This window comes from Engystomops pustulosus, chromosome 6, assembly GCF_040894005.1.
Source record: "Engystomops pustulosus chromosome 6, aEngPut4.maternal, whole genome shotgun sequence".
NCBI classification, from domain to species: Eukaryota; Metazoa; Chordata; class Amphibia; order Anura; family Leptodactylidae; genus Engystomops; species Engystomops pustulosus.
Window position 1 is genome coordinate 95,641,695 of NC_092416.1, and position 22,362 is coordinate 95,664,056.

A 22,362-nucleotide genomic window follows, 5' to 3' on the forward strand; every position below is an offset into this window, starting at 1 on the left:
TGACAGGAGAAGTCCCGGTGTGGAGGATATCGTCTTGTTGAAGAACCAGCCTGTTAATGAACCCATAAACTATGGAAACACAATTATGTAATTTGAGTATGCAGGCCTGTAACCCCCGAGTGACTGGCCTCCAGGGGATCTGGTGAAGAGTTAACAAGTCCAGCAGGTAAGGGCTTAGCCTACCTGTCTGTACCTGGAGTTTGAGGAGGTCACCCTGGACAACAGTTACAGGCCATGCAAAGCTCAAAAGGGGGGAAATGTTAAAGATATTACACTGGACTCAGACGCCATCTTACATATTGTCGGACATTTTAAAGATTCAGCATTATTTCACATTACTTTGTGTAGTGATAACTAAGTTTGGGTGTTTCCCTCTTGTAACAAAGACTTAGTGCTCACTAGCACCACCTAGTGGAAGGTATCCAGGTGGACATCTGGACATTTGGTTTATGTGAAGTTTCAGTCTTTGCATGTAGCCAATAGTATTAGACTCCTTTGTGTGCTTACATCCAATAGTGTTACATTTACTGGGTGAGAACACCCAGTTATAGTTGTTGCTTTCCTACTTACACGCCTTATGTAACGTGCCTTATGGTTTTCTATAAATGTCCGTCCCTCAATAAACTTATCAGTCTTGTTGCTAACTTCCTGCAAGGACAGGTCTTGTCTTTTCATTCAAGTTAGTCAATTCCAGCGCTGGACACAGACTCATTTCATTTGGAAGTCACCTTACAATGATTAGGGGTTTGAGCCCCAGATATAAATCTATAAGACAATCAAGCCTGTAAACCGTCTGGTACTGTCTCAAGAGACCCTTACCCTCACAAAGCCCACCTGATCTTGGTGTATGAGCTCCAACAAGAGAAGGGCCAAACAATCAGACAAAATTTTAGAGTGTAATTTTAAGTCCATCTTTAGACCCATAACGCAAAAAGACGTTACTGTACGTCCTGTTGCGTAGAGGGGAGTATGAAGCGGGCTCATGGGCTGAGCCCTCTTCATACTCACCGGGTGTTTGCATCACAATGGAGCAAACACCCATCGCTAACACCTGCGATAGTGCTAGCAGCAAAGCTGCCAGCGGCATTAACGTGGGTGCTGCCATCTTGGCTCAGATTGTCCTTCCCCGTGATGTCATCGGGGAGCGGTGATCCATTGCCATGACAGCCACAGGTCAAACAAAGTTTCGAACTATGTTTTAGGCTATCTATTACAATGTGCGATTTGCACATTGTAATAGTTGGTGTGCAAAATCCCCAAATACTGCCATACTGTAGTTTTTGAGAATCCTCCAGCTTTTGAGAATCCTAAACTCTGCTTCATCTTCTGGGATATTATCCATTATGTCTCTAGACACTTACTAGCTATTTTCCCCTTAAATGAGTTTTCTTCCTCAGATGAAATATTCTGCAAAGAGTTTGTATGTTCTCTCCGTGTTTGCGTGGGTTTCCTCCGGGTACTCCAGTTTCCTCCCACACTCCAAAACATACTGTTAGGCTGTTTAGATTGTGAGCCCCATTGGGGACAGGGCCCGATTTGACATGCTTTGTGCAGCGCTGCGTAATATGTGTGCGCTATATAAATAAAGAATTATTAATATTATTATTATTCTTTCTGATACTAGCAATTAAAGGGTTGCTATCTTTTGCATCAAGAATTTTACTAATTGCAGCTTCCAGAGGTTTAAAGGGCCAGCGCTGGCGCCCTGCCAATTCTGATAAATTCTCAGTCCCTCCCTGTCTTCCCTGTCAGATCTTCGTGCACTATGCCGTTGAAAAAGCTTGTACCCTTGCCTAGTGCCTGTTTATTGATTTCCCATTGTGACCCCGGTTCCGTGTTTGACTTTGATCCTGTTCCGCCTGCCTTGACCTGTTGCTACGTCCCCGACTCTGATCCCATGCTGCCTGTCCTGACCTCCTGCCTGTCACCGACTACGATTCTACCTAACGTCTGTGTACCTTGCCTTGGCTGCCACTAATGACAAAGTCGCACCTGTGGAACGATGTGGTGGTACCACGCCGCAGCGAGTCCAACCTGCTTTGCGGCCGGCTCTGGTGAAAATCGGGTACCACTTAGATTCCGGCCCCAGGTGTCGGCTTACGTCATTGTTTGCGGTAGTCCAGTGGGTCCACTACCCCTGGAGCCTGATAAACATAATGCCCATAGAGATGTATATGTTTATCAATGAGTGAAAAAACTATGCAAACACGTCTGCCGTTGAACTCTTATAAGGGCTATTTAAGCCGTTAAATGAAACTGACCATGAGGAATCTACTATCAGAAATAGATCTGATGGTACATTCCTCTTGCCTGCCTCTGCCCTAATCTGTAATTTAATAATCCTGGAAATTAACTGCAGAGGCTGCAGGTGACCGATTCCCTTGAAGAAGATTAGCACTTACTAGCACATGATTCTGGCAGGGAGCCAGGGAAGCTAAAAGAAAATCCAAAAATCAAAATCAAGCATGATATCGGCAACCCCACATGCGATGTCAGTGATCTATGGGCTAATGCTTGAAAGCGGATTGTCCAGGAATGGACCGCCTGGGAATGGAATCAATCGGTTACTCTGGAAGCACAGCTAAAGGCCTTGGTACTGTGCCAAAAACTGTCCCCCTCTTGTAAGGCCCAGGAGACGGATTTCAAAATTCCATCTAGGCGGTACTGGGTTTCGACTTATGCTCTGTGTATCCCAACAGTTCAGTTAGATGCTGGCTCCGCCACTGAGCCCCTGTTACATTGACTCATATCTGGTGGGGAAGCCCGCTGTGGCAAGAGTTTTTGCTCCCAGGTGTGCAGACTTATAGCCCATCTCATAGGCTACTCTCTTGATAATGACCTTGCTGTTTTCTTACTCTCTTTGCTTCCCTCCACAGTATACACATTGAATAATAGTATTCATGTTTATACCTAGACTATGGAAAACCTCTAGAGTTCCCCAGATCTCCAACTGGTTCGAAGAGCTCTCACTCATGGCTGGGGTCCATGGCTAACATTCAAGCATTCTTAGGCATTTTGTCCATTTTCCTAGCCATCATATGCCCCTTTCCTGTAGATGACTCTTACGAGCCATCAAATGTGTTCCCCCCTTCTTTGTATCACCTGTCACTGCTACCTCCATGTTTTTTACCAAGTGTTAACTTATCAGCTAATTTGAAAACTTGTCTCTCTTGTCTTACCATGTCACATTTATTCTGGGACTCTAGAAATGATTGCTGATAATCAAAGTTTTAATATGACATGTTCTGCTGTAAGTTACTTCTTGCATTCTGTTCTAAGCACCTGCATGTCCCACATGATAAACCACAACTGTGGTAATCTTCTTTTATCCATGGCCTTTTTCCTTCTAAAATCAACCTTTAAAATTATGCTAATGATAGCAAATGGCTCTGGGGGCATTACCAAAGTCCCTCAGTGCTGTAGCTTCACAGGCTGTTACCATGAGCAGAACATATCTCACCCAACTCCCTGCTCTCTCCCTCCTCCCTCGGTAATCTAGCAGCAGCAGGAAGTGCAGGGGTAGGATTCACCTGCTCTGCTCATTGTAACAGCCTGTGAAGCAGTATCACAGAGGGCTCTGGAAACTGCCCCAGTAGCCCTTCAGGCTTAGCATAATTTAAAATTTAGATTTTAGAAGGAAGCCATGGATAATAAATATAAGGAGATTACCACAGTCACAGTGTATCTATAAGTAAGTTTTCCTGGTTTATCTTGATTTTGATGGTAAATATCCTATAAATAATGGATTTTAAAGAAAAAAAGGTGATTCCAGAATAAGACAAAGGCAGGTTTGTAAAGGCCATGCAGTGGGTTTTTGGAATCATTGAAAGATATTTTGATAACAGGTTCTCTTTAACTGCTCTATGTTAATAGCATCATATACTATCACTGCAGCCTGCACATTTTCCATACATTTCCCCAAAAGCTAGATAGCTATGAGATAGATAGAAGCTATATTCCTAACTTTATTATATGAATATACATATGATAACACTGTACTAATGAAAACCCTGATAACAAGGATTTATTAGAAATTATTCCACCCTGAGAGTCCATGGGCATCATGGCAAATCATGCGTAACCTTCTAGGAGGTTCTAGCGTGATTCATTTTCTTATTAATATGCGGATTCTTCCTAGATCTGGAGAATGTACAGGTATGCACAGAAGAAGTCTATGGCAGCTTTGAACACGGCACTAAGTCTGCGAATCTGCGCACTACACAGCTCCTGCCATAGCCATCAGATAAATGACATCTTATAGCACATCCCGGGAAGGTCACTTGGTCTCCCTCACTGCAGCATTATGACTCCTCCTCCCCTAAGCGTTTATGTGTCGGGGAGGAGTCTACACCCATGCCCGCCCCATTTACGTACGTAGGTCATTAGCACCGCCCACTACTCCATACTGACAACGCGCAGCCTCCTGTAGCGGCCGTGAATGAAGTGGGAGGGAGCTGCGTGCACATGGAGCTCTGCACACAGGAAGAGGACAGTGTGCAAGGCACGGCAGCTACAGGTGAGGCACGGGGTGAGAATTGGGTGATGAATGCCGATTACATTTTGGGAGGATGAGAATTATTAGCATTTGCTTTAAACATATGAGTGCTGTTTGCAGTGCACACTGGCTGCCTCCTGGCTGGATTGAGCTGATGACATTACTCCCCTGATCCTGCTGCAGTGATTGGCTGTGGTTATACACACAGGTCCTGGACTTCATACACCCACATGGTGATGGACAGAATTATGATACAGATGTGTGATTTTTATTCTTCTCGTTTACAAAGAGAATTCCAGGATTCAAATCCATTTTCAGCAAGGAACAGCCTTTGTATGGAGAGCAGAGGATGCTCGCAGGACTCGGGAGGAGCATGGGCTGGTAGGAAACCTTGTAGGAGCATTGGTGAGGAAACCCAGACAGAATACACGCCTCGGCCTCCCGCTACAACTTCTTCCTGAAGAAGCCCGACTGCTGCTGGAGATTGGGGCAGCACAGCTAGTACATCATGGATCATCAGCGGTGTGTATCATGTTATGCTGCGCAATTATTTTACATAAAATTATCTAAGATATTTATAATCTCTCATAACAATACATAATCAATGTCTGAACTGTTGGAGTGTGACACTTGGCCAGACAGCTTCCTGCTCTGTACAGTTTTTGCAGCTTTTCTCTCATTCACTTGCTGGTGTAGCCTAACATCTACCATACTGTGCTTCCTGCTCTCTTCTCTGTGTGGGTTCTAGCGCTAACAACTGCGACATACAGCTGATCAGTGGGGTGCTGCTCATACGCTTATCAGGTATTGATGGTATATCTTAAACATCATTTTTTAGAAAGAAAAAGAAGTGTGCTATACTGGACCCAAATCCAATTTAAATACAATTTAATCTTTATTATACAATATATGAAATACACAACTGTAAATTTAAAATCACTTAAAATGTCAGAAGAAGACACAGGATGGAGTGGGCAATAGCTCTACTCCAACCACCACCCCTAACCACAAATGTATGGACAATAGACAAGGTAAAGTAAATATCAAAGTATGCAATACAAAAGTAGTAATACGTTGCAGTGGCTGGAATAAACAGGGAAGTACTACCAATACAAAAGATGTATACATCCAACTAGTATATGGGTGGAAACACGACTCATATAAAGTCACCTGCCAGAAAGAGATCCAAAGTTCTCAAAACATGTGCAGCATAACCTGTAGGGCAAAGTGCAAGTGCCATGTAATGGTACAATATAGGCAGCAACCGAGTAAAACTGGGCCTGGCCAAGCACCCAGGTATTTCCACCCACAAACCTCAGCCACAATGCACACCATACAAAAAGCAATGGTAGGGGTGGGAGCCAAGCACCCAGGTATTTCCACCCACAAACCTCAGCCACAATACACACCATACAAAAAGCAATGGTAGGGGTGGGAGCCTCCCACCCCTACCATTGCTTTTTGTATGGTGTGCATTGTGGCTGAGGTTTGTGGGTGGAAATACCTGGGTGCTTGGCCAGGCCCAGTTTTACTCGGTTGCTGCCTATATTGTACCATTACATGGCACTTGCACTTTGCCCTACAGGTTATGCTGCACATGTTTTGAGAACTTTGGATTTCTTTCTGGCAGGTGACTTTATATGAGTCGTGTTTCCACCCATATACTAGTTGGATCCATACATCTTTTGTATTGGTAGTACTTCTCTGTTTATTCCAGCCACTGCAACGTATTACTACTTTTGTATTGCATACTTTGATATTTACTTTACCTTGTCTATTGTCCATACATTTGTGGTTAGGGGTGGTGGTTGGAGTAGAGCTATTGCCCACTCCATCCTGTGTCTTCTTCTGACATTTTAAGTGATTTTAAATTTACAGTTGTGTATTTCATATATTGTATAATAAAGATTAAATTGGATTTGGGTCCAGTATAGCACACTTCTTTTTCTTTCTAAAAAATATTGTCTCCCATTGGTGTGCGGACCAGTGTATACCGCAGCTGTGCACGCCCCATTTCATTCATTGTATATCTTAAACATCATGCACACGTACATATACTCTCCCGGGTCGCAGCTGGGTGCAGGAGGGGTAAGCACGCCTCCTCCCCTCTCCATTAAAGTGGTATTCCCATGAAGACAAGATTGGTAAACTCAGAATAACAAAATAACACATTCTCTATTTCACTGTTATTAGCAAAAATACAACTTTTCACAGATATAATTCTAACTTGTCTCTATCAGTCCTGGTGTATACAATTTTGGTTTCCCCAGGATCCTACAATAAATTTTCTGACTTCGTGTCGGCATGGCAGATTCTTCTGCTCATCAGCCACGCCCCTCTGCATTCCAAAACGAGCTTGCACACAGATGCTCAGAGACTCTTCCTGCCAGCAAGCAGCAGTGTGAGGAGACTAAATCTACAAGTTACAGGCAGATAAGATTTTTTTAGCAGGGGAAGGAGTTGCCGCAGAGTCGACTGTGTTATAGCTGATATGTAGCAGTGCTGACAGTGTGTCATTGTGTGTTATATCCATCTCCATGATCTCATCATCGCTCATCTGTCTCATCCCTCTTTTTCTATGTGTCAAGTACTAGATAAACTTGTACTTTGATAAGCTAACCACATTGTCAGTACACAGCATCTCATAGCACAGAGGAATCATGAAGTGTCTGCTAAGTGAGTGTCGTCCCTCCCCCACACACACTTTGGAATCTTTTAAAAGCTGTGCTGCCAACCGGCTCTGTCACAGTGCGGTGAGATACAGTGTTCTGCAACACTGTAACTGGGTGATATGGACCTCTATGAGGGCCGTGATGCGGCGTATCACTGACCTGCCTGTTGTCCTTAGCGTGGGGCCTTAGGCTGCGTTCACACGACCGTCGGGGGCATGTCGTATATACGTCCCCTATAGACAGCAATGGCCCATAGCCGGCCTTAAGCATAGTCATTACTATGTACTTTGAAACCCCTTTTTCGACCTTAAAGAAAATCTACCATCAAAATCAAACATGACCCTTACTCATAACCACAGCCACAGTACCTGGATGTATCTATCTTGTATATGTTAACCAGGGCTCTGAGGGTGTTCCCGGAGTCCCTCAGTGATGTTTTTTCAGTCACTGTTACAATGAGCAGAGCAGGTCACCCCTGCATTTCCTGCTGCTGCTAGATTGCAGGGGGTTGGGTGAGACATGTTCCACTCATCAACTCTTTGTAACAGCCTGTGGATCTGCAGCACTGAGGGGCTCTAGAAACGCCCACCAGAGAACCCCCCCCCCCCCTTTTTTTTTTTTTTTTTTTCCCAAGGTAGATTTTCTTTAAGTCTAACCAGTCTCATGCTTTGTGTTGTGGCCAGTCCATAAAACAGGACACTACACAGTCCATGATTCACAGCCCAACCTTAGAGGTGTGAATTGCCCTTCGCTATTTATACACATGAAATGTTGTTATGGTAGTTTCTATTTATTGATATACAGGATAAAACTTATGATGTAGATGAAAAGGAGTCCTATGCACAATTTCTGCATCAAAGCTATGAAGAACAGTGGAAGTTGGCTTTACAAGAAAAGAAACGCACATTGGAAGGCTTGTCAGAGCGAATTGTAGAAGGTAGAAGCAAAAGAAAAAGACAGCGTATTGATCAAAATGGTATGTAGAAACAAGTACATGTTCCAGTTTGTTTTCACCCTGATACTATATTAAAGGGGAGATTCTCCACTTTAATATGACACCAGAATTGTGTTTCTAGGTGCCACAGTTAAAGTGGACCTGTAACCAGGAATGTCATGTTTAACTGCTGACAGGTTCCAATAGCCTATGCATGACTTTGTCAGTATTCTGAATCATTTCAGTACTCAATAATAGTTTATTTTACATTACCTGAAGTGAAGTTTTTTTTATCCATATGGCACAGTATCCATAGAAAATACGGTGGGCTGGCAAAGGATGGATGGATGGTAGGCTTACAGAATGCAACTCCAACTGGTTCTGGATACTGCACGTATATATGGCAGCATACAGTGCACAACCGAATGTAACCCGTATTTTATATGTTATTATTGACTTCTATGGGACGTACGGACACAAATACGTGAGAAAATGGGGCACACACTGTATTTTCATAGAGCTGAACAGTATGGTACAGTTCACAATACAGTGTCTGATGAATCCCCCCCTGATGAAGTCTTAAAGGAAACCTACCAGTTCAAATGGTAGGTGTAAGCTGTAAGTACCGAGCACCAGCTCAGGCTGAGCTGGTGCCGGGGCTTACTTTCGTTAGTGTTATTAACGGCTGTATCGCGGTTTTAACTTTTTAAAGTTTTATAGCAGAAGCTGCTTCGGTATTTACAGCTTACACCTACCATTCTAACTGACAGGTTTCCTTTAAATGCAATTTGCATTTTTAAACACTAATTTCTGAGGTTCTAAAATGGTTGTAATTGCAAATTGTACAAATAAAATTTTCTGTGCGACTTATCTATGTGAGGTATATTTATCAACAGTAACTATCATGTTTCATTCATTCATGCCACAAGTAGTCTTCATGGATTACATTTACAATTTGGAATACAGTATGCCAGTGGATTTGCATTAGTCATAGGTTTTCAATTTTTGTGACAAAAATATAATTTTCTTTGAAATTAATGTCTTTTATTTTTTTGGCATATATTTGACAATTATCTGACTTTTTGTGAATTGAAGAGGAACCAATGGAGTTGTCTTCTCAAGGTCCTATTAAGGAGCTGCTTAACCTAGAACAGACATTCCACTTTCCAAAGGAGGCAATGATGGTGCAGATTCCTACTGCTCAGCTACATACCGGTAATGTGGAAGAGGTGGATATACAAGAGAATAAATCAGAATGGCCATACTTGGACAAGGAGAATCATGAAACACGCTATAAGGTTTTCAGTGATCTGTGGCAGAAAGGATACTACCTCACCAGTGGTGGAAAGTTTGGCGGAGACTTTCTTGTTTATCCAGGTATCCTCTTCCTAACAATTTTTTGTACACATATATTTTTATGGGATTGTAGGGGTTTTTCTATTACAGTACAGTGTGTTGTGAAGACAAGAGTAATAGAAAACACCTTCTATAAAGTCTCATATCTATTTATCCAGAACCAATCTCCACAATTAGGTAAGAATTATACAAGTCGGCAGATTCATTATGCTTTCTACGCCCGTTTTCTGGCAGAAAAGGCACATAAATCAAAAATCAACCCTCCTCGCCAGCTTTGCTCTTTCCCTGACCCACATGGCACTTTGGGCAGAGACCCACCACATTTACTTTGGTCTCTGCTGGAAAACCTGTAGCCCAGTTTAGACCTGGCGTCTGCAGTTTGTGCCTGTATCCACGAAGAAGCCAAATTTTCTTAATGGATACAAGTGCGGACTGCCAGCAGGAAAAACTGCAAAATGCAAGTCTTCATGAATTTCCCCCCAATGTGTCCTGGGATCTAGAATGCTTACATTGTTCATGGCATGGGAAATACGTGCAGTAGTTTTTATTGTTTGTAGATTGAAGGCATTAACCCCTCGAGGGCCGAGCCCTCTCCATAGCAGAGGTAAACCATCGCGTGTGTTTTCCCGCTGATCGTCGCTCCCCGTGACGTCATCGATCCATTGACCGGAGGCTTCCAAAGACCTGAGGCTGTCTCGTTTTAACCCATTCATTACAACGTGCTATCAGCACATTGTAATGAATGAGGAGGAAAATCCACATATACTGCCATACTGTAGTATGGCAGTATATGATAGGATAGATCAGACAACCTAGGGTTAAAGTACCCTAGAGAGTCTGAAAAAAATAGTAAAAATTAAAAAAAAAAAAAAACTAAAAATTCAAATCACCCCCTTCCCCTAGAACTGATATAAATACTAATAAAACACATTAGGTATCGCCGCGTCCGAAAATGCCCAATCAAAATTTAATAACTTTTTTCACTGCGTTTTACCCCATAACGGAAAATAGTGCCCAAAGTCGAACATGGCACTTTTTTGGCCGTTTTGAAAAATATATATAAAAAAAAAAAAAAAAAAAAATCAAAAAGTGATTAAAAGGTCGCACAGTCCTAAATATTATAGCAATGAAAACGCCATCAAAAGTCGCAAAAAATGACACCAACACAGCTCCGTACACCAAAGTATGAAAAAGTTATTGGCGCCAGAAAATGACAAAATTAAAAAAAAAAATTTGTACAGGAGGTTTTGTAAATGAATGAAGACATTCTAAAACCTATACAAATTTGGTATCCCGATAATCGTACCGACCCAAAGAATAAAGTAGACATTTGGGGCGCACAGTGAAATCTGTAAAAATCCAAGCCCACAAGAAAACGTCGTAAATGCGTATTTTCAACATTTTCACTGCATTTGGATTTTTTTTTTTTCCCAGTTCACGGCATGGAATATTAAATACAGTCGCTATGAAGTGCAATTTGTTACGCAAAAAATAAGCCATCACAGAGCTCTTTATGTGGAAAAATTAAAAAAGTTATAGATTTTTGAATGTGGTGAGTGAAAAAACTAAAAAGGGCCAGGTCGTTAAGGGGTTAAGGATGCTGAATATAAAATAGACAAAAATGAACACATGAAAAATTATACAAAAAAAATAAAGATTTCACTGGATTATCATTATATATAAAAATACATGTAACTGTAAACTACCTCTATCATCGGTCAGCTATAAATGTAAACTATACATGTAACTCATGTCCCCAATGCACAGTCATGTGCACAAGGCACTTGGATATAAAGTAAATACAGGGTGACGCCAGAAGAAAGATTCCTCTTCAAATAATCTCTATGTTCTAGCCAATAAACTACGGAGGACATTTCTGATGTAAAAGCTCGGAAATAATCAAATTGCTAGCAAACCGACATCAGTTGCGATTATTTCCCCCTTCACACCATCTCTACAGCAAGGGGGAGTGGCTAGCGCGTTCATGCACATATTTCTTCATACTCCAAAGCACGATAAATCTCCCCCATGCGTAAACATATTTTACAGGGCATCTACCATCAGGATGAAGCATTGTATGCAAATGAGCCTGAGGCTCCGGCTTATATTTGCATATAGTCTTTCATCATGGTGGTAGATGCCCTTCAAGGCCAGTGGTACACGACTGTAGTTGGCCTGTGAATCCTGGACTGTGGGCTGGCCAGATTTCACGGAGCAACCAGAGTGCAGAGGACAGGACTAAGCATATCACCTTCTTACCAGCAAAACGGCAGCATCAAACTTACTATTGGTAAGTGCAGTGCAATACACCTTAGTGATTGTAGTGGTCAGCCTTCCTTGTGTCTCCTTGTTCCTGTAGCCCAATTATATGTATAAAATCTGCCTATTTAATGCTTCAGTATATGTAAGTACCAAATTGCCCCTTCTGTTGCAGCCTTGAGTGGCCATTGGGAAGAAGTGGGAACCAGTTTTAGTGACTATGGCTGAAATACTTAGATAGTAGGTAGACTAGTTTATCAAAAAATAAGCCCCATAGATGTGACTAGGAAAAGCTGAGGCCAATAGCAAGCCTCAGAATAACCATACAACAATTTTATGCAATATCAGCTTTCAACCTAAATGCTGTTTTTAAGTAAACTCAAATATTGTAAACTCAAAAAGTTAGTATACAAATAAAATGCTCAAAAATCACAATCCATCAGCTCTAAAAAACTAATGTATGAGCGTTTAGTTACTCTTTGAGGCTTGCAGAGTGAAGGAACAGGAAAAGTGGGCCTAAATTCCCACAAACATTTGATCTGTCTAAAAAATAACCTCTTCCAGTACCTCATTCTACACAAAAAGGGGAAATGCGTTACTATAGCACCGCAAGAAGCTACAGTATAGTTTACTGATCATGTGATTGATCGACGCGATGATTTGGGTTTTACTATAGTAAACGGTGGATATTCACATGTATTTGTATAGGTCTCTGTACATCTTTCCATGACTTTTATTGCTGCAATTTTTTTTTTTCTTGCTACAGGAGATCCAATGCGCTTCCATGCACATTATATTGCTATCTGTTTTTCACAAGCTGAGGACATTGCACTGAGTGACATCATCACTGCTGGACGCTTGGGCACAAATGTGAAAAAGACTGTTCTGTTGTGCTCCTTGGACCGAGAGGGACACGTGACCTATACATCCTTACAATGGTCTGGGTTGTAGTGAGGGCATAGTCATTTTATAATAATTGTTCTAAACCCAAAACAGAGAGATGGATACTTCTTTTGGCACCAAGGCAAGGAGTTTTTGAAAAAAGAACAAGCATTGTTGTGGAAGAATCTACTTTTTTTTTTTCATCCATATACAAGAAAACTGATGTAAAAATCCAACAGGATTGCACCGTAAGCCACAAGTGCTGGTCAATGGCTCTACCAAACATGATTCCTCACTCAAATGTTTTGGATTCCATTTTTATTGAGACAAATAATTAAAGCTTACTTGAGTTCACATTGTGAAGTTGCGGCATTGCAAGAATATCTGGAGAACCACAAAACTAAATGCATACAAGTTTTTACCAAAATGCATGCGTTTGTGCGTTTTTTGTCTTTCTGAATCGTAATTACATGTTGCTACATAACAAACACATTTTTCAAAATGGTAAAAAAAAAGTGCTATTTTCTGTTATGGGGTTAAACGCCGGGAAAAACTTATTACATTATGATAGATCATACATTTTGTGATGTGGCAATACCTAACATGTATATGATTTTTACTGTTTTTACCAGTTCTAGGGAATGGGGGGTGTGATTTGAAATTTTAGGTTTTTAATTTTTACTATTTTCATACCCACTAGGGTACTTGAACCCTAGGTTGCTTGTCTGAGCATACCATATATTGCCATACTACAGTATGGCAGTATGTAGGGATTTACCACATTTATTACAATGCGAAAATCACACATTGTAATTAATGAGTTTAAAACTGGGCATGGGTGAACCAGAGTATGGCAGTGCCCATTGGATTTAAAAGGCATCTACCACTTAGGCTCATTTGCATACAGTCCTTCATCCTGGTGCTAGATATCTGTTAAACACCTCTGGCAGCTTTGCTGGGGGCATTTACACAAAATGGTTACCACCTGCAATCGATGACAGCACCGACCATGGCTGTTACTGGTGTTTTCTTCAATATGCAGCAAACGCCCTCTTGATACAGGGGAGCTGACGTTCTGACTTAATAAGTCAAAGTCGCTAAGGGATTAAAAGCTATTTTTATTTGTACTTCAGCACAAGGTTAAAATAAAAATGTCGTGCTTGGACTGCTTTCTCACGTTATGTTTAAATTACATTTGCAACAATGTAAACGCAGTGAATGCAGCCTGAGCAAGCAGTTCCATCTGCAGGCAAAATTTTGTAAACAAGGAGGTAGAGATGGGAAGTCCGGCTCTTTATAGGGAGCTAGATCATTTGGCTCTGTTCATTATAAAGATCTGGCTCCTGAACTGTCGCCTATGTAATTACATAGTTTTTCAGCCACCCATCTCAACTCTATTTTTAACCCGAAATTCTTAAGGGGCAGAGTAGACTCCTATCACTCACCTGAAAGGGCCAGCTCTTTGTGAATGACCCATCGCTACCAGGAGGAGCTGAGCAAGGGTAGTGTTGCTTATTTACAATTATGGCTTGCTCACACATTTTATTGAAAGCCCCATAGTATTATTTATCTTCTGCAATATTAAAGGAAACCTACCACTTGAAGTGGCAGGTTTAAGAAGAAAACACCAAGCACCAGCTCAGGGTGAGCGGGTGCCGGAGCTTATTTTTGTTAGTGTTTCAAACCGCTGTATCGCGGTTTAAGACACTTTTTAAACTTTATAGCCGGCGCAGGGAGGTACACGCTCGGCGCTTACCATGCGCGCGGCTACATAGGAAGTGAAGGAGAGCCGCGCATGGTAAGCGCCGAGCGTGTACCTGCCTGCGCCGGCTCTAAAATTTAAAGAGTGTTTTAAACCGCGGTACAGCGGTTTAAAACACTAACAAAAATAAGCTCCGGCACCAGCTCACCCTGAGCTGGTGCTCGGTCTTTTCTTCTTAAACCTGCCATTTCAAGTGGTAGGTTTCCTTTAAGGGTACTTTGTCAATTCTTCTTCCTCTTGACTTCAGAAATCTGGAAAGATTTGTTAGATTTAATGCCAGTAATATTTTTATTCAATCTGAATGGAGTCATTTCTGTAAGCTGCATTCTAATTAAAGGGAGTCTACCAGCAGTTAAATCATGCCCCAAAATTCTTCAGGACTGCCACATCCCTGTCCTGTCTACAGTTATTGTCAGCCAAACCCAGGAGCGGTCTAACATACAGAACAGGTGCATGTCTTTCCATAACTTTCTGCTTTGTAGTTGCCTCACCTAGTTTTGGCTTTCATTAATTGCTGCAAATAACTGAAGACCTCACCGACATGTGAACTAACAGCCCTGGAAAGCTTGTTGGTAGCGTTAGTAGCTGCAGGACTGTGAAAAGTTAATTTATATTCCAGGATTGTTGCAGTCTAATGGAAAAGCCCCTTAACTGAGGTGGTAGATGCTCTTTAACCTCTTACCGACATGTGACGTAACCCCTGAGCCCTCTCCATAGCCAGTAAGTCTTTGCTGCATATTGCAGCAAAGGCTTACTGGCAACATCCGCGGTGATGTCATCGGGGAGCGCAAATCCGTCGCCATGACTGCCTCGTGTCTTCGGGCTTCATGTTAACCCATTCATTACAATGTGCTAGCACTTTGTAATGAATGAGGAGGAAAATCCCCATATACTGCCATGTAGTATGGCAGTATATGATAGGATCGTACAGACAACCTAGGGTTTAAGTACCCTAGGGAGTCTGAAAAATAGTAAAAATAAAAAGTTTAAAAATTATAATTAAAATACAAATGCAAATCACTCCCTTTCCCTAGAACTGATAAAAATAAACTGTAAAAATCATAAACAGTCGGTATCGCCGCATTCTAAAATGCCCGATCAAAATATAGTAACGGTTTTTCACTGCGTTTAACTCCGTAACGGAAAATAGCGGCCAAAGTTGAAAATGGCACTTTTCTGCCATTTTTAAAAATCCTATAAAAAGTGATCAAAAGGTCGTACAGTCCTAAAAAGTTTAACATTGAAAAGTCATCAAAAGTCGCAAAAAAAAAACCCACCTCCCGAATCTCTGTATACTAAAGTCATCCGGGTGGTAGATTTATCCTGGCCATGCCCCAACACCCCCACCCTTTAGTGTTTAGCCATATAGATCAAGAGGCTTAGGCGAAGCACGACGAGAGTGAAACAGCTGTTGGGCATCTTGTATTTATACGAGTCCCTATGTCCCTCCCTCCTTGTATGGAACTGTTTGATGTAAACTTTTTGTAAGTATGTAACTAATAAATTGGATCAAGGAGAAGTTTTGGTGAGAGCTGTTCTACCGTTTTTCTTCATGCATCTGGCTGGCAGCGCAGCCGCCGGTCCAACCTGCCATAGTTTTGCATTAAAAACTTTTGTTCTCTGGTTTCTCAAAAAAACGCAGGCACGGAAAACCCGTTTTGGCATATATCACAAATTCTTGCACTGTGCAAGAATTTGGGATTATTTCACTGCTTGTATGCCAGACAACAGACGTATGAGCACTGATAAATCTCACCCCATGTGTTTTGTATGCTTTACATGCAGTCTTTGTGTAAAGGATACTGCAATAATCATGTGCTGTCAATGTACCAACAACCATGGGCACCTTAGCTATCAAAACCCAGCATTAACAAGCAGTATGGGTCTGGACAGGTTTATTGAGTTAAGGCCGGTCCACCTTAACACACAGGCTCCATAGGAACGGTTACTTTTATTGGAGGCATGACACTGCCAACAAACACTTACGACAGACTGACTACCACAGCCCATCTGATCACAAGGAGTGGTGCCCCTCTACTCTGAACAGGGTATGGAGATCCACTTACTATGATAGCAAAAATCCCACATTGTGGAAAATTGTCAGACACTTTTCTAAAATAAACTCTTTATCAATGTAGTAGGCAACACTTTCATTTTAGCTAGACTCTCAGACAATAGAGTTGTACATGGCCGTTACATCATTGACACCATTGATAGTGAAGTTCAGCATCAAATGTTAGAAGTTGTCAAATTGTCCACAGCATTAAGTGGCAAGTAGCCTCACACACTAATGGTTCGAAACACATTAAAACCAGACAAAGCTGTGCTAATGACTACCCCAGGGCATTGCGGATGCCAGTGTAACTCCTTAATGTCCTTTTCTCCTTGGTGAACAAAAAGCAGCTGTGGCGGAATGGCTTGCAGTGTAGGATCTTCTGTCTCAGCCTCCTGATCCTGGTCTTTCTCAACTGCAAGATCCCATTGAGTTATCTGATCATCAGCACCAGATGCCGCAAACACCCCGTTGTCTGTAGGATGCCATTCCACCGATGTGATAGGCGCTGTGTGCTGCTTAAACCGGGCCACGCTTTCTCCTTTCTGAGGGGAAATAAATATCCAAATGATAAGCTAACAATATAAATAAATTTAACAGGGTTGCGCATTCATTTTACACCATGTGTAAACCACTTACTCAGATCCAGGCACTTTGACCGTGGCAATCTTATATTTGTTATCCATGGCCTCCTTTCTATAATTAACTGCTACAGCTTCACCAGCTGTTACACTGTCTCCCCCTCCCTCTTGTCCTTGGTGAAGCAGAGGTTGTATTCAATGCAGTGGGAGTGGTTACACGGTCTCAAAACTATCCTAAATGCAGTAACTTCGTTATGATGCAAAAAGCCAAGTAGCTACTGCACAATGCTCACCTGAAACTGACGCAAGTCCCAAATCTTCAGGACACCATCATCTCCACCACTGACAATAAAAGGCTCATGTTGGTTCCAGCCTATGACATTTACATCACTTTCATGTGCCTGGCTAGCTGTTAGCATGCACGCTTTATTAGGAGCTGCTCGAATATCCCAAATACGAATGGAAGCATCAACTGAGCAGGAGGCAAAAACCTGTTAAGTATTTTATCATTAGTAACATCAAATATTCATCTGGAATTGGTGAAAAAAAACATATGAAGCAAAAAGCTCATGCATGACATGTGTATGCAGACTTTTTTCTCAAATGTTGCTAGGCAACTAACTGGATAGGGTAAGAAGTAGATAAGAAAACCATCCGTTTTTTCTAAATGACCCCTTATTCTTTGTCTTATACATTTTATTCATTTAAATTTAACTGTTTTATATGCTAAATAATAATGTGATGATAGATGTTCCATAGACAGCCAGTGAGCCCATAGCCTTGTGAATAGACGTTCTGTATCTCTACGGCAGGTGGAGTGTAGAGGTTGTGGGTACAAATCCTGGGCTGGGTAAAAAGTTATTTAATTGCATAATTTAGAGCCATGTGTCTGGGGAGGCCCTGGGAGATGTAGAGAAGCCATATATGGACAGATTGTGATAGAACCGTTCTCACTTTGTAAGTTTCGTACAAGTACCAAGATTTCGATGCATCGTGCAACCCTACTCTGTTTTTGGGTGTTAAATGTTTTGCTTTCAATCAGTATGCACCTTGTGGTGGGTTACCTTCTGCAGCAGTCCCACTATGATTGCAATAGTTGCCCTTCATGTTTATGGATCAAACTGTTACTGATTGGCTGTTGGGTACATTGTGCCTTCCGGGGTCTACAACAGATTGTTGCTGGGGGTGCCAAATATTTGATAAATTATTTTAACACGACAATAGGTCATCTAAAAACTTATCTGGAGTGTAATATATATTAGAGGGCTATGAAAACTGCATAACAAAGACTATGAGGTAAAAGATGAGACTGCACCTTCTACAGCCCAGAAATGTTCAAATAGCTCTTATCTGTCAATATTTGTACACATATTTTTAGGTTATTTGCCAGAACTGTATTCATTATAACAAACATTCTACCAACACACACATATGTAATATTTAATAATATATATGAATAATATAATAACATGATACAAGTATTTTAGCTATAATACTAATGAATCTGTTACACAGAATTGTGAAATTTTGTTTACCGTAGCTTCAGTTGGGGACCATTGCAAATCCTCTACAGACTTCGTATGAGCAGTGAAAGGCCTTTGGTCAACATGCCATGACCCTCCTTCTTTAGGATTCCACAAATGAATGTTTTTGTTGCAGTCACCAGTTATTAATCGCCCTGTGTGTATATTAAACAAAAGACATCAGCAGCTAGCCATTTACAACACACATTGCAGTGGTCAGGAAGCCAAAATCCAAACTGGTGACTTTCATCTCATACCTGCTATCTTTGGAGACCAGTCCATAGCAAATCCCTCTGTCATATGACCAGAAAAAGAGAAGACTGGTTTTATTTTATCTTGTTCTTCTTTAAGAAATACAGCTAATGTCTGTGGGTCCGAAACTGCAGCGAGCTGCTTCTGAAGATCATAAATTTCTACTTGTCCTTTTTCTGACCAAACTGCAGCAACTGGGGTATCCATGAGTGTAGAGACCTAAAATATAACCAAAAAAAGTGGCTTCACTTTTCCTCATGGGCCCAACCAACATTCTAAAGAGTAAAAGTATAGGATTACAAGCAACTACGGCTGCATGTAGATGAACATAGTCAATACTAGTCTGCTATGAAAATGATCCCATGTGTGCTACACTCTGATCATTGACCTCTTCAGTGGGCAATTAAGTCTTAAAAACAATCCACTAAATAATACTTCAGGCAATAGTTTTCGCTGACCATGAATCACACTCTCAAAAATATGGCCAAAGAAACCTAAGGAAGTCTCATTTTAACAAATAATACACACTATGTTGACATTCATCTCCCTATCCATAAGATATGGGACAAGTTACAGTTCGATGGCCATTTCACTGCTGAGACTCCCAATAATAGCAAGAGACACCATAAGTCTCTGTGTGACTGGGCCACCATTCACTTCGATGGTGCTGCACCAAACAGGCACAAGCAAGTTACATTGGTGGGGCAATCTACATGCAATTTACATGCGGCTTGGCCACACAAAATCTAATTGTGGAAACATATCTTATCAAATGTTGGAGCATTGTGTGCCAGTTCTTAATGATAACCCTAACCCTTTCCCTGAGCCAGATATATCAAGAGTCTCTGGCCGTGATGCCATACAGTTCTGTGCAAGGTCCTGCCTGGTGTACAATTGTGCTGTAGCTTGCGTGCCAAAGCTGGAACATGGAGGTGGCATATGGGGGATGGGGTGGCATGGTTGAAATTCCTGGCCTAGCCCCACAGAATACAGCTCACATATCTATAGAGACACATTAATTTTCTAGACGATGCGCTATAAAAGGAACATAATCTGGAAGGTTTCAGTCTGCTTATTACACTACTGGTAGTGGCTGCAAAGTTAATTCTGCTGTCAGGTTATTTTTAACAGTTAGGACAACCCTGTGAGATAAAGAGCTTCATCTTTCAAAATGAACAAGTGAACACATGCTAAAAATGCTGTATGCCCCATTAAAGGAAAATAACAAGTCTTATAATATTTACTCGAATTCTGTTAATTCCCCCATAGTGTGGAACCATGGCCAACTCCAACTGTGGCTTCCTCTCTTCTTCATCCTCTTCCTCACTTTCACTGCTTTCAGAATCAGATTCACTCGTCTTCTCTTTGCTGGTGCGGTGCAAATTGTGCATCTTCATCACCAATATCCTGAACAAAACACAAAAGTGCAGGCTGTATCACCTAAGTGACAATTTAATATATCTCATTACGTCACGTCCCTTTCTGTGAGCCTAACTAGGAATAAATAATGCACTGTGTCATGTGGTCCCCCTCTGTGAGCCTAACTAGGAATAAATGATGTACTGTAATATGGGAACCCCATCTGTGAGCCTAACTATGAAAAAAAAATAACATGCTATTTCATGGGGAACCCCATCTGTGAGCTTAACTAGGAATAAATAATGAGCTGTGTCATGGGGAACCCCTTCTGTGAGCATAACTAGGTATAAATAATGCAATGTGTCATGGGGACCCCTTCTGTGAGCCTAACTAGGATGTGCCAGCCATCAGAGCATAGCAGATCTTAACACTAGAGGTATTGAGTCAGAAACAGCAGCCAATTACACCCCATCTCTCTTCTCCACTGAACCCTCTGTGAGATGAAAGCAGCCTCCTAATTGGTAGCTTCTCCCCTCACCTTACTATGATAATGTATGCCTTCAATACAGACTACCTGTTGGCTTGTGAAGAGTCAGCCTGAGTACCAGCGCAGAGAAACAAAGTCAGAGGGTAGTCAGCGCGATTGTCCCCTAGGTAGTCCGGAATTACATCAAAGCTCAGACATGGTGACCCTAGAAGAGGATGACAGGAGGTCAAGTACAGAACAAAAGATCGTGAAAGAACAATCATGTAGATAACGGATTAGATGACAAAATTGCGATCCTGCGCCCACCTGTCTGAGCCTGGTGATAGACCACATAGGCGTCCTGGTCCATCACCAGCTCCTCTCCTTCATTCAGGGGCTCCACGCCGGGCATATACACTCTTTTAGGACCCTCGTCTTTTTCCTCCCCCTCGTTTTCCTCCATTATCTCATCCTCCTCCTCACTTTCCGTCTCCTCCTCACTCTCCGTCCCTTCCATAACTTCATCATCGCCTTCCTTCGTATCTCTCCATGTGGGTTCCCCTTTGCCGGCCATACTGCTGTGGTTAGAATGTCACTTCCGGTGGCTTCAACTGCGTAAGCGACTCCGAAGCGTTTTTTTTTTAAATAACCTTTATTGATAATAAATAAAACTTACAGCAACAATTCTCTTTATTTCGGGTTAGGAACGGCCCTGTGAAGTACTTGCTTCGGCTACGCTCTCACAAATCTAACTTACAGCTCTCTTTATCCCAAAGAAATCATTTGGCTGAGAGCACTTAAAGGGGTTAAAAGTGTGACGGTTTACTACATTTATGAGCGATTAAGTGATTGACTGGCTCACAACCATTAGCTGACCTCTGTTATTTAGCCAGGTCATTGTAGCCCATGGTAACCTTAACCCCTTCACGACCAGGGCCGTATTAAGGTTGGTGGGGGCCCCTGGGCGCAAAATCTGGTGGAGCGTACATACACGTCCTCCTGCTCACTTTCCACTATCCCAGCTGTAATACAGCTACATACAGCCGCCTCATCGCCAGTAACACAGCTACATAGCCGCCTCGCCCCCAGTAACACAGCTACATACAGCCGCCTCACCCCCAGTAACACAGCTACATACAGCCGCCTCGCCCCCAGTAACACAGCTACATACAGCCGCCTCACCCCCAGTAACACAGCTACATACAGCCGCCTCACCCCCAGTAACACCGCTACATACAGCCGCCTCATCGCCAGTAACACAGCTACATACAGCCGCCTCACCCCCAGTAACACAGCTAGATACAGCCGCCTCTCCAGTAACAGTGCTACATACAGCATGCTGTATCTTTTTGCGAGTGTGTGGCCGTGCGCCGCTGTTTTCTATGGAAGAAGGAGGGATCACCTCCTCCTCCTCTACAGCACACGGCGGTATGTCCGCATGTCCGGCATACCGCGTGTGAATGTACCCATACACAGTAGATGCACAGTAGATGCACATATACACAATATATACACAGTAGATGCACATATACACAATATATACACAGTAGATGCACATATACACAGTATATACACTGTAGATGCACATATACACAATATATACACAGTAGATGCACATATACACAGTAGATGCACATATACACAATATATACACAGTAGATGCACATATACACAATATATACACAGTAGATGCACATATATACAGTATATACACAGTAGATGCACATATACACAGTATATACTCTTATAGATTTATATCTGGGGCTCA

General features: G+C 42.0%; 2 protein-coding genes across 2 annotated transcripts; one reads left to right on the forward strand and one right to left on the reverse strand.

Moving 5' to 3' along the window:
* Positions 1-4,338: 4,338 nt before the first annotated feature.
* TSEN34 (tRNA splicing endonuclease subunit 34) lies at positions 4,339-12,952 on the forward strand. Its single transcript, XM_072110446.1, has 5 exons — positions 4,339-4,516; positions 4,785-5,017; positions 7,972-8,143; positions 9,197-9,478; positions 12,483-12,952. Exons 1-5 carry the CDS (start codon positions 4,465-4,467, stop codon positions 12,665-12,667), a joined length of 924 nt encoding a protein of 307 aa, XP_071966547.1. The 5' UTR covers positions 4,339-4,464; the 3' UTR covers positions 12,668-12,952.
* A 1,675-nt stretch (positions 12,953-14,627) lies between these two features.
* GRWD1 (glutamate rich WD repeat containing 1) lies at positions 14,628-21,236 on the reverse strand. Its single transcript, XM_072110447.1, has 7 exons — positions 20,922-21,236; positions 20,703-20,820; positions 20,014-20,176; positions 18,775-18,988; positions 18,530-18,672; positions 17,288-17,485; positions 14,628-16,958 (listed from the first exon to the last, which is right to left on the reverse strand). The coding sequence occupies exons 1-7, from the start codon at positions 21,166-21,168 to the stop codon at positions 16,641-16,643; spliced, it is 1,401 nt and encodes a 466-aa protein (XP_071966548.1). The 5' UTR covers positions 21,169-21,236; the 3' UTR covers positions 14,628-16,640.
* Between the last annotated feature and the right edge of the window lie 1,126 nt (positions 21,237-22,362).

Excerpts from the sequence above, each read along its gene's own strand:
- GRWD1 (XM_072110447.1), bottom strand. The coding sequence starts at position 21,168 with ATGGCCGGCAAAGGGGAACCCACATGGAGAGATACGAAGGAAGGCGAT. Across the intron at positions 18,673-18,774 it reads CTGGTCTCCAAAGATAGCAG|GGCGATTAATAACTGGTGAC; the intron begins GTATGAGATGAA and ends ATATACACACAG. Across the intron at positions 16,959-17,287 it reads GGGACTTGCGTCAGTTTCAG|AAAGGAGAAAGCGTGGCCCG; the intron begins GTGAGCATTGTG and ends ATTTCCCCTCAG.
- TSEN34 (XM_072110446.1), top strand. The coding sequence starts at position 4,465 with ATGGAGCTCTGCACACAGGAAGAGGACAGTGTGCAAGGCACGGCAGCT. Across the intron at positions 8,144-9,196 it reads ACAGCGTATTGATCAAAATG|AGGAACCAATGGAGTTGTCT; the intron begins GTATGTAGAAAC and ends TGTGAATTGAAG. Across the intron at positions 9,479-12,482 it reads AGACTTTCTTGTTTATCCAG|GAGATCCAATGCGCTTCCAT; the intron begins GTATCCTCTTCC and ends TTCTTGCTACAG.